This window comes from Electrophorus electricus, chromosome 11 (assembly GCF_013358815.1).
Source record: "Electrophorus electricus isolate fEleEle1 chromosome 11, fEleEle1.pri, whole genome shotgun sequence".
Lineage (NCBI taxonomy): Eukaryota > Metazoa > Chordata > Actinopteri > Gymnotiformes > Gymnotidae > Electrophorus > Electrophorus electricus.
The window spans coordinates 875001-890000 of record NC_049545.1 but is presented as its reverse complement, the minus strand read 5'-3'; the positions used below and the strand labels follow the sequence as shown (position 1 = coordinate 890000).

The window sequence follows — 15000 nt, the reverse complement described above, 5'->3', positions numbered from 1 at the left end:
AGAGGTGGGGAGATCAAACTAAGGAGCTGAAACAGATGATCGTGCACAGGTATTGTAACCTAAGAGTTGTGTTCAGTTAGTGTGGACTTTAACACGCCCCACACTGGACATCAGTAGATGAGTAAACATCAGTTATGGGGACAGTAGAAGCCTGAAGGCAAAAGCTGGACTTGTACATGTGGCGGACTCCTGTTGACCTTTTCTTTGTGGACTGGTTTGTTCATCAGTGTTTTGTGGAACACAACTGGTTCCATTTGATCGGGATCCTCTGTGGTTTGGCCATCTACAACTCCACCGTGGTTGACCTGCACTTCCCCCTCGTACTCTACAAGAAGCTCCTGGATGTTTGTCCTTCTCTGGAAGACCTAAAGGAGCTGTCCCCTACTGAGGGCAGGTATGCATTCTACAACACCACTGTTGGGTTGGGGCTGGCGGTGGGGGTCGGTCTGGATGACCTTAACCACGGGCGGAGGAAAGGAAGAGAGAAAAGGGCTGTTGGACAGAGTTAACCTCCTGCTCTGTATCTCTTGGCTCGTTGGTTAGTTTGTGAAACCCCTCCTTCACTGATTTCTCTTTGTTTTCACTACACCAGCATTCATTATTCAGGATTGTTTATTTGCCACGTTTCCTACCTAAACCTACCGTGCGCAGTGAGAGTAAATGCTGGAACCAGCCTTGTGCCTGCTGGAATGCCACAGAAAGCACGACCGTCCTCACCACATAGGTTCCCTAAAATGTCATCAGTGTTAGAGCGTGTTAAGATAAGGGACGTGCCGATAGGACTATCAGCCGTCGGATACGTCAGGACTTTGGAAGGCGTTGCCGACCATGCTCTAGATGGACAATAGTGCCAGGTCTGCTGTACACTCGTGATTAAAAAGCCTGCACTATTGGGAAGCAGTGGATTTCATTTGAGGGGGTTTTTATGTGTTTATGCACGGTGCTCGTTAGCTGTAGTCTGGAGTGTTCAGGTATGATGAGGGTGGGCTATACGCTGAGAGAAGGCAGCTGCTACTCCCTCGTTGCTTTTCCATGTCCGTTGGGTGAGCTCCAGTACTGTCTGTTGGTCTCAGAGAGCTTGTTGGCCGTGTTCTGTGCTGTTGTGTAGCCTGCTGCTGTTATGTAAGGTTTAATGAGTGTGCAGCAGGGAGCCCATCGCCTCTGGAGAATACGGGCTGGTTAGATGATAATTAATTGCAGATGGCCAAAGGGAAACGGCAAAAATGTTACATCCCTGGAATCGTGGTTGGGGAGTTGTAGTCATGGAAGCATTTGTCATGGGGAAGCAGAGCTTTGTTTTCAAAGTAGTTTTCTGCTAGATCTGCATCCACACACGCACGTGCACACACACACACACGCACGTGCGTGCGCGCACACACACACACACTCGCGCACGCGCACACACTCGCGCACACGCGCACACACACACACACACACACACACGCACGCGCGCACACATACACTCACACGCACACACTCACACACGCGCCCTTATTTATTTTCTTGTGTTGGACTCTTGGTCAGGTTCAGTTGTCCCTTCTTTGTGTGCTGTGGTGCTGAGTCATGGCTAATGTATGTGGTGGAGTGGTGCTGAGCCATGGCTAATGTATGAGGTCTTTATTTTTTAGAGTTGTTTGGTATTGGTTCTCTGTCAATGACATTTTTTTTTATGTTCTCAGTGGTTGTTCTAACAAGACACCTGCTATGTATTTAGTTGCAGAATGTTTGCAGAATCTGACTGAGTCATATGGAATCTAGTTGAAGCAGGCCATGTTCTGGTCACATGCTAACAGATGACTCTCTTTTGCCGATGTTTGACAACACCGGGGCGTCTCAGCTCTTGAGTGCTACGTTTGCCAACTGTCACTTCCGTTGTCCTCATTCACATGATCTCCTCATTCTTCCATCGGCCTGTTTGAGTCTCGTCATCCCAGAGATGGAAATCTGTTTACGTTTGGTTAATACTGGCCAAGGATTAGGTGCAGGAAAGGACTGTCCTGGCCAGACACTGAGAGACCATAGGCCACGGCTAGGCTCGTAAGTCCAGCTTCGTACAGAGGGATAAAGAGTTATGTGAGCAGAACCAACAAAATGTCAGCAAAGTAAACAAATATAAAGAGGCAAACATTTTTCTGTGGGTAAATGAATCCTCCATACCAGGCTGTTGTCTGAATGCTGGTGCCCAGCTACTAAGAACAGGTTTCTAATGATGATAAACGCATGTCCTTGGCTCTTAAGTGGATCTAGCTGTATTTCCTCTTTGTAAACGTACACACCTGTATCGGTGGGTTTGAGACTCAGGGTTTGAAATGTTGCAGGAGCCTCCAGCAGCTGCTGGACTATGAGGGAGACGATGTGGAGGATGCCTTCTGTCTCACTTTTGCCGTAAGTGTCTAACGGATGGATTATCATTTTAAAGCATGAATTTTTGTTATTTTAAAGTGGTATTTTACTGTGAGAGGCTGGCGTAGGCCAGAGTGAATGAAACCTTCAGCAACTGTATCATGTTAATTAGTGTCCTTTTAAAGCAGCCCTAATTTTTTACTGGACATTTTACTGGACACAATCCATATTGAATCAATGAGCTAGAGTAAAGGTTTTGTTTAGATGTTTTAGATTAGTTATTGGTAATTAAGCGGTGACTTTGGTTGAACATCTGTTCGCTGCATTTTACTGCTCTTGTGAGACTTTGTTTGTTACGTGACCCAGACATGCTTCTCACCACAGATAACCCGGGAGTATTATGGGATGACAGAGGTGAAGGAGCTGATACCTGCTGGGGAGAGCATCACAGTGATAAAGTCCAACAGGTATGTTTTTCTGGTGTGTCTGTCATGCCCTGTATAACCCGTCATCTGCAGACAGCCGTACCTTTCTGCAACGCACTCGCGCGGCTACGCGGCTAGCTGAAACAGGCTGTGATGTTCCAGCTTGCATCTTGGATTTCATAAATATGTCTGTGGAGTGATGATAGCAGATTGCCAGAAAGGGTGTGGGTGGGTGGGTGTTTGTGTGGGTGGGTGTATTTGTGTGGGTGTGTCGTGGTCTAGAAACTCACTTGTGGATAGGATTGAGAGATTTCATTCGCAGCACAAACAGATGGGGCATTAAGAAAATCCACAGAAAATCTGTCTCTTTTTTGTGCGTGTGCACACACACACACACACACACACACACACACACACACACACAGAGTTAGAATTGGACATTCTGTTAGGCTGCAGGGCAAAATCCTCAGGGTATTTCCCCAGAGGACAGGAGAATAAAAACACTGATACAAACACACATACACATGCATGTATGCAAGCGCACACACACACACACACACACACTTTCATCTGCATAGAAGTTCTGCCAGAATGGAATGGATCCTTGGCAGACTCACACTTGAGCCACTTTAATTAGAGCCTCTTGCTGCTGTTTAGAACATGGAGTCCTACCAGATGGTTGTGGGCCAAAGCAGAAGCCATCGTGCAGAGCAGTGTAAGGACGTCTGGGGCAGCTGTGCTTAGGAGCAGAGAGCCCTGCTAGTGCTCAGCTGTACCAGACCAGCCTCATGAAGGAATCACTCACTACATGCATCACTATTATAGCCAGTAATGTAGTGCCAAAGAGTAAAGAAGGCTGTGTGCGTGTGTGCGTGTGTGCGTGCGTGCGTGCGTGTGTGTGTGTGTGTGTGCACGCGCATGTACCTGCCTGCTTAAGTGTGTTTGTGTGTGTCTGTGCTTACATGAATTTGTGCAAGTGTGTGTGTGAATGTGTGTGCCTATATGCATGCGTGTTCGTGTCAGTATGAGTGTGCATGCGCATGCCTGCGTGAGTGTGCGTGTATGCGTGACTACAAGAATGATTGTGTGTGTGCATTTGTGAGCAGAGTGGAGCACCTTGCCTGTATGTCCTGACACATGGCCAGTGGTCCCTGCTGTCAAATATTTTGTGTGCAGAGCACCACACACACACACACACACACACACACACACACAAAGGCATGCATGCGTATATCATACCTCAATAAACCTCTAACGTGACCCTCATCTGATCCTGTGAAAAGCTTACATGTTCTTAACCATGCTCAGATTATCAACTTGATTTGTTTTGTCATCATTTTTGGGGTAAATCTCAGGGCTGTGTGACAGATGAGCCCCTGAAAAGCTGTTCCACTTGATGCCAGAATCTACACAGTACCTGGGAATGCACATGCATACTGTATACACACAAAGGCAAAATGTCATCACAGATGTGCCATGTGTACTGATTTCCTTAATTATCATGTTGTTTACTCCAAAGTGGAATTTCTTTTTTTTTTAAGCCTGTAATTGTAACGAAATAAATGATACTTTAGTAGAGTCTAGGGCCGAGGTTACACTTTGATTAGTGACATGTAATTACACGAAAGGTTAGGTCAGAGCTCAGCACTCTGAAGGCAACAGGCTAAAGTAACGTGTGTGTCTGTGTATGCCCAACCCAGAGAGGAATTTGTTCGTGTGTGTGTGTGTGTGTGTGTGTGTGTGTGTGTCCGTCCATACACCCCACCACGGAGTTTGTTCTTACGTGTGTGTGTTTGTCCACCCACCCCAGAGAGGAGTTTGTTCAGGCCTACCTGCGCTACATCTTCAGTGACTCCGTGCGTGAGCTCTACTCTGCTTTCTCTGGGGGCTTCCTGAAGGTCTGCGGTGGGCGGGTCCTCTCTCTGTTCCAGCCCTCTGAGCTCATGGCCATGGTGGTGGGCAACAGCAGCTATGACTGGGAGGAGCTAGAGAAGGTGGGTGGGGCACATGTGTGGGAGGAGCTAGAGAAGGTGGGCGGAGCACAATGGAACGGTCACACCTCACACGCCTCAGCCATCAGTATCATTAACACAAATTAACTGCTGTACTTGTTTGATTCCAGTAGTATCTGGTTGGTTGTAATTAAATAAATGATGAATTTTCATATGTAAATGTAATTAAAATCATTCAAACTTACAGTGATGAATTGTTATTGATGGATTGTATGGCTCTGTTGGTATAAAGGTTGGTATAAATCTGCTGGATTTGTCAGTTATTACAATCTTGCACAGCTACCAGCGATCCAAGTCTCAAGATGGCATTTGTTCAGTTATTTCTGCCACTGGCCTGTGCTTGTATTCTGCTGAGACTGTCCTAGAGCCCATCATCGTGTAATACCGTTCCTGTCTCTACCCAGAATGCCGTCTACAAGGGCGAGTTCTCTGCTTCCCATCCCACAGTCCACATGTTCTGGGAGGTGTTCCATGACTTTCCCTTGGAGAAAAAGAAAAAGTTCTTATGTAAGTTACAGATACTCAAGGTCTGGCCTAGGAGAAATTTAGCACAAAATTAATATTCACATAATATTATAGAATTTTTTGCACTTGGATGTTAATGTATTATTAATCTTGAGTACCAGTAATGGCTTGTATTGCACAGATCCTCTATCGCACCTACTTTGGCTTATCAAGCACTGGTAATTAGATCATGTGATTAAATTAAACCTGACCTGCCCCTCTCAGGCCTAGCAGCTAAGCCTGCCCCCTCTCAGTCCTTTATGGCTAATCCCGCCCCTTGCCGCAGTGTTCCTGACAGGCAGTGACCGCATTCCCATCCACGGCATGGCCAGCCTGCGCATCATCCTGCAGTCGACGGCGGTGGCGGAGAACTACCTGCCCGTGGCCCACACCTGCTACAACCTGCTGGACATGCCCTGCTACAGGACCAGAGACACGCTACACCTGCAGCTCACACGCGCCATTGAACAGTACGAGGGCTTCAGCCTGGTCTGAGCCCAGTCCCACCCCCAGCCCCGCCCACTAGCACCCGGCTACGTGGGGCTGCGGGACAAGAGAGAGGCGTGCCATCTAGCCATGCCTGATGAAGAGCGCGTCTGCCCGCGGTTGAGGAAGGACTGTTCCTGTAAGGGTACCTGCGCTAACTCCCACTGGAATAAATGTTATTGTCCTGTTTTCCAAGTGGGAGTCTAATGTGTGAATTTAATTCATGAGATGTGCACATTTAGTCAGAGTATATTTTTTTGCTTTCTCTTTCTGAGTTCTTGGACTTGACGAGTGTGAGGGTGGTGTGAATTTTGTCTGCGATACCTACATCCTATCTGTGCGTATTTTTCGGCTGGTCTGGGATCAGACCTGAGCATCTTGTTGGCAGTGGCTTTTTTTTTTTTTTGACACCACATGGTTATTTTTTCCCCCCTTCTGCGGTTGATATATTGGTTCATAAACATCACCACCACGGGCCTTCGTCTTGTGACCTTCACCCTGGCTGCCTGAGGCCCTGGGCCTGGACATGCTGCAGCAGGTGTGGAGGTCAGAGGTGTATATCCAGAGGCGAAGGCCAGGCCATCTTCACTCTCAGTCCCTTCTGTCCTGGCGTCATGCTGATTCCTGGAGCCGGAGGAGACGGGAGACATGGCCTTCACTGCAGCGAGCCACGTATGAGGAGACACTCCTTGGCTCTTCGCTGTCCGGTTTAGTTGTTTTTGCACTCAGTGATGAGCGTGCATGCAAGTGTGACATGCAGAGTGGAAGACAAGTCTGCTTATGACTGTTTATTGCAACAATAAATAATGTATATAGTAAAACCCAAATATTGTATTTATGGTTTAAAAAAATCTGATTACTAAAGATTTGAAAGCTACAATTGTTACTGTAACTTGTGTGATTGCATTGAGAATCACCAGGAAGCCTTTGGTTGATGTTGAAGGAGGGGATTCAGCAGTCAGTACATGATGATGGATCTGTCTTTGATTGGTTGATCTTTCTTTCAATACTGGCCTATGCATAATTATGGAGCTGTTAATTTAGCAAAAAAACTTAAAATCTGATTTTGTTCATTTTTAATTATTGTAGAATTTCTTCAGAACCATAACCTCAGTAAGACATGGAGGTATTTTTTGGCAGTCACTGTTGGCTGTTATCAAGTGTTGCGTCAGAATGACTGGATGTGTAGATGAGGGCTAACGCGTCTTCACTCGTACAGCTAGAGTTCACCAGGCACTCCCCTCCATTCCATTTATTAAATATAAGCAAGGGCTTCTCACTGGCTAGTGATGCGTTATTTGTAAAGTATATTTACTTTTATACCTCTCAAATGAAATATATTGTTTTACCAATTTTCTTTTTCAGAACAAATAAAATTATAATTCCACCTCTAAATGTGTTGGTATGTGGTCAAGAGTCCATAAATTGTACATTGCTCACAGCATTGCGGCACAGAACACACCAGACGAGTTCATCCAGTAAAAATAGGTTTCATTTTGTCATTTGTACAAAATACAAATAAAATGTACTAAAATGTACACATCTGTGTTCATTAGAAAGCATCAGTGTTCACATTCCATAAAAACGAAGGTCACACTGCATATGTCCAGTTTGGAACCAGACAGGCCAGGCCCACGCACTCCTGTGGACCGCCCGTCTGGGTCTGGGTCTGGAGTTGGCCAGAACAAGGAATAGACCCAGCTCTCTTTCTTCATAAAACTATCGCTTGGCAATAAACAAAAGAAAAGCAGACACTTTCCTGTACTGTTGGCCCATGCCACTGTTACACAGTGACATTATAATGACAGCCAGTTAGATTATGGAGCTTATTTCATACGTGAGGAAAAAAGAATGCTTTAACAATACATTACAAATTCCTGGTTTAGCCAGTGTCTAAGGTGTTCATCTGCGTTAAGAGTAGAAAAGGACTCAAAGAATCTCACCTGCCTTCCAGTACAGAGTGATTCCATTTCAACAAAATTAATAACTTGTTTGGCTGCACTGTTTATAAGCAGTTAAGCAAATTACTGATGAGAGAATATGAACCAGTACATTAAAATAGAAAGACCTACAACGAAATGTTTCTATAGCAGCAGCACTATTAGTAAATCGAGCCATGCGTGAAATATGGCACTGGTCCTAATAAACATTAGAAAACAACATTTTGTCCTGATTTGCATGCAGGTTGCAGTTGTTACTGTATTTACAGAGCTTTCTGTCCAACATTTGCTAAAATCTTTTCTCCTTTCTGACAGGCCTTACAGTGAAAATATATTCACCACCAAATAATTATATAAAACCTAAGACTTTCAGATTCTCAATTCTGTTATGAAACATTTATAACCCTCTGATTACACAAACATGTCTGCAAAAGTGGTGTATCACATAACTAACACGAGTTGTGTGGTATAAAAACATTTTATAATTCACACAGACGTGTCAACTTCTTTGCTCTGCTGTGGTACTGGTATGGAGGGGTGCTGATGAATGAAGATTTGTCTCAACTACTGAGGGATCAGTTAGGGAGCACTATCCATCAGTGGCAGGCGACAGCCCTGCATCTGTGGTCCTGCAGACGTCCCGCAGAAGGACTGAGGTGATGTCAATCTGAGGGTTGGGAAGGTGAGCGGTGAGGATTTTACAGACGTCCCGCAGAGGTGACAGTGGCCACATCTCTGATGACATCAGCCTAATTGGCCTGGAAGCCACATAAAAACAACACAAAAACAACCAAACCAAAAGGGAAAAAAAACACTAAATCTGAGTTTTGTAACGCTACAAGCTTTTTTTTTTTATCAGTGCCTGGTTGTGCTTGTGTGGCTTGTGGACAAATGTTCCCAGCGAGGGTCCAGTGAAGGGCTCTGCCAGGCTAAATGAACTTGGAGGAGTCTCTTTTACTGATGAGCACCTCCAGTAGTTTCAGCTTGGCTTTGATGTGCTTGTATTCATTGTATTCCACTGCCAAGGGTGTGCGATCTTCCTTTTGCACGTTTCTGTCGGAATGGTAAAAATGTAAAGAAGCCCATTATCCTTTGCTAAAATATAAAGTCATCAGAGGAAATGTAAGACGTACAAATGCTGCATCGTCGGACCCAAGTTTCCTCTTTACCTGCCGTTCTGCCGGAAAAACTGGTCTTCAAACTCACGCAGGCTCTTGCGGATTCTTTTCTTCTCTTCACGAGCTTCCTGGAGTTGTTCCACCAGTTCCTGTCTGAGTTTGTAAAAAGAGTAGGATGTGTTTAAACCATGTTCGACTACCCAAGACCAGCAAGCATGTTTAACCTTGTAGTGCCGTTACTACTGTTCTAACTCTACAGTCAAAATGTCTTGGGCTTTTTCTGTTGATCTCTTTACGCAAAGTGGAAAATTTATTTCGTTTTTACTTATTTTAAGACATTACAAGTGTGACGTGATTATGAATTAAGGACACTAACGACATCACGTCTGTAAACAAAAAACTGTTGAGTCTGCTGATGTCTGTGGTATAAAGGAGCTCGGCCCTCACGTGGTGGCAGCGTGCAGGTTGGACAGCCTCATGTCTGTAGTGTTCTTTGAGGGTGACAGGTCATCAACAGGCGAGATGAAACCGTCCACCTCCTCGTCCAGGTGCTCCAGAAGCCCCAGCATGCTCAGCTCTGGACGCCCCGTCAGGTGTGTGACCTGCGTCCTGTTGTCGTTGTCTTCGTCGGAGCCATCCTCTTCCTCCTGTACAAATGGAAGGGATACGCTTACTTAAAGGCCGAGGGAGAACTGGCTAAGTCAACGATTGTCAGACTCCACTGCCTCCAAGTGGGGTTCATTGGATCAACACTTGTTAATTAAATCAGGACTAAGGTTAGAATGCTTATTCCTAGACGATTTTTGATAATGTAGTGATTTGCAGGTTTGATTAAAGTGAGATCTCTCCATCAACACTAACTTAGACATGGCTAGAGCAACAGCAATGTTAAAACATCTTTACTTCAGCAATAATACTGTGGAAATCAGAGTCAATACACTTGATTCTGTATAGAAGGTTTCACATACACACACACACAATAAAAAAAGATACCATGCACGTAACACACATCATGTCATGCCGTTGCATGAGTAGTACACAACCTTCCCAACCAGTAAAATCACACACAGCACTCCAGTCAAAGCTGATTTGGTTCCATGATCACAGGTCACACCAAAGGTCAACAGGCTATGATCAAGATTCTTAATTAGAGAGGTGGGCGGGGACAGACAAGGCACCCAGATATCTTATTGGCAGAGCAGCCGCTCTTCACCTTGAAGTGGTCGAAGAACAGAGCAGGTTCCCCCTCGATAATGGGTTGCAGGTGTGGCGCTCTGCGCTTGCTGGAGGGTGAGCCCTGCCGGGGTTCATAAGGGAGTTACCGCTCAGAACACTGACCTTAGCACAGCCAACACGTGGCCCACTCCAACCAGCTAACTAGATCGGCCACATTAAGATGAACTGAGATCAGCAGGTTTAAGATACCTCTGACAGGAGGATTCATTCGAACTCCAGTACTGTGAAAACTTTACATTGTATTATACTGCAGAGCTGTGATTTAGAGTGAATGTTTGGCACATTTTAAAGTCACATGTTTGTAAGATGTAGATTACATAAATGTACCTTAAAATGTAATCTTAAAATGCAGGGGGAAAAATGAGTAATGTATTCTAGAAACTGAGAAGACTTTTGTTTGCTCCAGTGAACTAAAGCTTCCTGCAGATGGAAGTCCTCACGTGGGACAAGATTACTGTTCTAGAAGTGACCAGAAGAATACTGGCACTGCTAATCCTAACGCTAACTAACTCTAACGCTATCTATAACTCTAATCCTAAATCTAACTCTAATCCTAACACTAACTCTAATACTATCTATAACTCTAATTCTAACTCTAACTAACTCTAATCCTAACGCTAACTAACTCTAATGCTATCTATAACTAATCCTAACTCTAATCCTAACTCTAACTCTAATCCTAACACTAACTCTAATACTATCTATAACTCTAATCCTAACTCTAACTCTAATCCTAACACTAATACTATCTATAACTCTAATCCTAACTCTAATCCTAACACTAACTCTAATCCTAACTCTAACTCTAATCCTAACACTAACTCTAATCCTAACACTAACTCTAATACTATCTATAACTCTAATCCTAACTCTAATCCTAACACTAACTCTAATACTATCTATAACTCTAATCCTAACTCTAACTAACTCTAATCCTAACGCTAACTCTAATCCTCACTTTAACTGTAACCCTACTAGCGATGCCCCGTTGGAAAGCCGAGGCTAACGTTCACGTTAACCGCGAATGCTGTAGGCTTCGCGGAATGTGCCATGACCTGGGGATGTTTAGTGAGCACTGTGGCCTGCCACTCGCTACGTTCGCTAAGACACAAACCTGGGCCAGTTCTTATGTGCCTGCAAGGACGGACAGACAGATGGATGAACAGACGGACGGATAGATAGAGGGAGCAGGAGACTATACTTACAATGACAGGGATGGTGGACGGTCTGCACAGGATCTGTTTGACGAGGCGATATCTGTCATACAGTGGTTTCATGAGCTGCCTTTCTGCCTTGGTGACCTTGAAAGGGGAAGAAGAGAGAAGGAGGGAGGGAGCGAGGGAGGCCATGTCACTGCTGCTCAGAGTTTTTGCACAGACACACTGCTGCACAGCTCGCGCTGACCTCAACGCTCCACCGCGATTCTCCCCCCTGGATGTGAAGCAGTGTGTGTAAGAACACAGGCTGCCTGTAGGCTGAAAGCCAGACCAGCCATTTTTGACTTTAATAACGAAGGTCAACTCCCACGCAGACAGTTGGATTTTTATCACAGCTGCCCAGATAGTCTCAGCTCCACCACCCGTTTTATTATGGTATACTTCTGCACTGGCTTATACAAGGGCCAGATAACTTAAGCTTTCACACGCGATCCCAAATGGCCTTGAGTCCAAAATGGTGGATACAGACAGGGGGAAAATGTTCTGTAGTGTGATGGCCATATTACACCTTCTGAAGATCAGCCTTAGCTGTGTAGTAACGTGTGGGTACGACTTCTACACACACACACACACACACACACACACACACACACATTCCAGCCCACTCACCGGTCTTCCATGGATGCCTTCGTAATACAGTAATGCTTTCTGGAGAGCAACTTTCTCTGCAACAATTTGTTCTCTGGTCATATCCTGTTATGGAAATATAGGGGTATTTTGGAAGTCAGAGATGATAAATGCACTAATATGAATATGTATTTGGATTCTTTCTTCATACAGTTCATTGGTGTGTCTGAGCCAAGCTATGTGAGACATCTGCAGTGTGCTGCAGCGTAACATGAATGACATAAACACAAGTCCTTAACTGTAACTTCACTCCGGCCTTTACACTCTGTAGCTCCGGGTCTACGCAACGCGGTGCTCTGTCACCCTGTAACATCGCTCCGCTCTACCACTTGCCTTGATGTCCTCGGGTCGGCTGACCTCGGCGCGCTTCTCCTGGAGTTTGTTCATGATGGAGCCCAGTGTGCTTTCCGCGGGAGTGCTGAGCGCTTTGGCCTCGCTGACTTTCCTCTCCAGCTGTGAGCCGAAGCTCTTGGGCAGTGTGTTGCTACGCTGACGGGGCAGGGGGATCAGGTCCTCCTCCGACTTCAGCAGCTTGTGCTCTGGGAGTGCACAGGAAGTGGTAACATTGAATTATTATTCATATAATTATGCTGATTTGTCCTGAACGTAGTACTAACGCTTCGATCCTGACAAAACGTCATTTACGGTTGTGCCAGGAGGTACCTGAGAGCTCAGCTGATCTAAGACTAGAAGAAATTTCTGCCTTTGTAATTTTCATTGAAGCAAAATATCATGAGAGTTAGATTAGCATGATGAACAGGTTGCTAATCTCGCTAATCCTTCCTTCTTGGTGCATTAGGAGATTCCAGCGTACCTTTCAGCTCTTTCCGGAGCTTAGCCAACTCATTCATCCACCTCAGGACCTCTGAGTTGGCAGCTTTGTCGCTGTGGGAGGGCTGGAAAATAAAACACTGCACATTATTGTTGTCTCAGAAAAAAAAGAAACCAAGTCACCAGGGGCCATTTTGCAAGAGTAGGCTGTTACGGCATCCATTTTGAGTTTTTATGAAATACATTTTTAAAGTTGGTTAAAAAAAACAAAAAAAAAACATTTCCTGATGTCTACCCTTTGATCTTGATCTGTATCCAGGGGGGGCGTGCGTGCATGCATGCGTGTGGTCTGTGGTCTCACCCTGTATTTGCGCTCTTCCTCAAACTTTTCTTCAAACTTGCGGATCTTCCTCTTAAGGCCATGGATCTTCTTGGAGAGCTGTGCAGTGGAGAGTTCCTCACGGTCATCATCACAGGAGCCCAGCGAGGAACTCCGTCGTCGACTAAACAGCACATAACTGTTAAATTCTTATACATCAAGAACATCAACCCTCCGAGCACCAGCTCACAACTCTGCGCTCAGGAGCCAAATTCTGAACACCAATTCTGTAATACTGTAATTCTGAACACCATACAGTAATACTGCCAGCATAGGAGCATAAAAAACTGGTCACATTTAGCTCACAGTGGCTCTTATATCAGCAGGCTGCTTCTAGATTCTTTTAGTCAGGAAACTCTTCCCATAGATTAACAATAACAGAGGCTTCAAACAAACACCAACATCATGTTCTCTAAAACTAGACCTGGTGCCTCCTCCGTGACTGTGGTGGTGTTCCGTCTTCTCCTGCCGTCTCACCTGATGAAGGAGTGCGCGTTGGGTGGAGAGGGTGGGACCTCAGGGTCATCCAGGTATTGCTCGGAGCCGCCGTAGGCGTAGAAGCGAGGGGACAGCATGGGGTCCTCGCCCTCGTCCAGGAGCTGCCGGATGAGCCGCCCCCCGGCATGGGGCGAGAGGCGCGCCTCGTCACGGTCCATGCTCTCTCTCTGCCATGATGAGTAGGCTGGAACCGGCTCTGGAAGAAGGACACCACACACACACACACACACACACACACACACACACACACACACACACACACACACACACACACACACACACACACACACACACACACACACACACACACACACCAGCTTCATATGGAGCTAAATGCCTTCTCAAAGCATAACTGAGAAAAATGTGTGTGTGCGTGTTTAATTCTTTCATATGAAGTTGTGGTCCCTATGAAGACAAAGAAAGAGGAGAGTAGAGGTTCTGATCCGCACGTGCTAAGTAAAGGGCAATGCGCATGACGAGAACAAACAAAATCCAACCATTGAGTATACGACCTTTGGACCCTGACATACATATTTATTGTCAAATAGGTACTGAAGGCCACAACTGTCCTTGCAAGCACCTGAGTGTCCCCCAGGGATCACATGACTGAGTGTTTACTCTGTTCAACAGACTTTATCCATGTTTCCTTTCCCATTTTGCATTACTGAGAGCGGATAATGACTCAAGGACATAAGTTGCTTCAAACTAGCAATTACGGAGAGAATAAAAGCGTGAAAGCAAAAACCCGACACGTAACGCAGTAAAGGCGAGGTTTTGCATGCCGAGGAGCGGTTGCTAAGAGACAGACAGCTGCATTGCCTCCACTGCAGAAAGGTGATTTACATGCATGCGCTAATAAACCCACGTGTCCAGGCCTGGCCATGCTGCTAAGGAAAGTCTTATGTAATAAATGTGCATGTTATAAGAAATATAAATATTTTATTAACATTTCAACAACCGTTTCCAGGTTTTCTGTGTGTTGTAATGTAGGTGTCATGATCCAGAGGTGCTGATGTGAAATAATCTATTCAAACGTCGGCCCTTGGAGGCCAGTTTGGTATGCCAGATTAATAACATCCGCAGGGTGTTAGACGGTGAGCTTTCCCTCAGGAGCTCGTAAGGAGAACAAACAGCCCTGCTCCGTTGTTTACGCAAATGAAGTCCGCATCATTCTGGCAGCGCTCTGACGGCCGCGGCCCCATCACACATGCAGGCGGAGGGCCACAGGGAGCGAGCAGGTTTACCAGGCAGCCGGAACGGGACACATCGGGACAGAGGGACAGGACCTGGCAGGATACAGCACCCTTACCCTCGTATTAATTCTACTAGAGAAAAACTTTGGAAATCGTGGAAAGGGGCAAAATTAGAGAAAAGGAGAGAAAGAATGACGAAGTGATAACAGAGCTGATGTTAAAGGAATCGAACCTGCATCTGTGAGAGAGGG

At 45.6% G+C, this 15000-nt stretch overlaps 2 protein-coding genes across 4 annotated transcripts in view; one reads left to right on the top strand and one right to left on the bottom strand.

The window, feature by feature from the left end:
- The window catches only part of LOC113588327 (probable E3 ubiquitin-protein ligase HERC3), a 39422-nt gene extending 30911 nt beyond the window's left edge, over positions 1-8511 (top strand). For all 3 annotated transcript variants that reach the window (XM_027027455.2, XM_027027454.2, XM_027027456.2), the window contains exons 20-25: positions 228-394; positions 2319-2385; positions 2728-2810; positions 4579-4762; positions 5185-5287; positions 5571-8511. In XM_027027455.2, the coding sequence (XP_026883256.2) occupies positions 228-394; positions 2319-2385; positions 2728-2810; positions 4579-4762; positions 5185-5287; positions 5571-5779 (813 nt within the window). In that variant the 3' untranslated portion in view covers positions 5780-8511. The remainder of the gene's footprint in view (positions 1-227; positions 395-2318; positions 2386-2727; positions 2811-4578; positions 4763-5184; positions 5288-5570) is intronic.
- fam13a (family with sequence similarity 13 member A) overlaps positions 7245-15000 on the bottom strand; it is a 40816-nt gene continuing 33060 nt past the window's right edge. The window contains exons 15-24 of the mRNA XM_035531583.1: positions 13536-13752; positions 13041-13182; positions 12723-12804; positions 12242-12447; positions 11891-11974; positions 11270-11365; positions 10042-10125; positions 9276-9475; positions 8880-8981; positions 7245-8763 (exon numbers count right to left, since the gene is read on the bottom strand). Of these exons, the coding sequence (XP_035387476.1) occupies positions 8640-8763; positions 8880-8981; positions 9276-9475; positions 10042-10125; positions 11270-11365; positions 11891-11974; positions 12242-12447; positions 12723-12804; positions 13041-13182; positions 13536-13752 (1337 nt within the window). The 3' untranslated portion in view covers positions 7245-8639. The remainder of the gene's footprint in view (positions 8764-8879; positions 8982-9275; positions 9476-10041; positions 10126-11269; positions 11366-11890; positions 11975-12241; positions 12448-12722; positions 12805-13040; positions 13183-13535; positions 13753-15000) is intronic.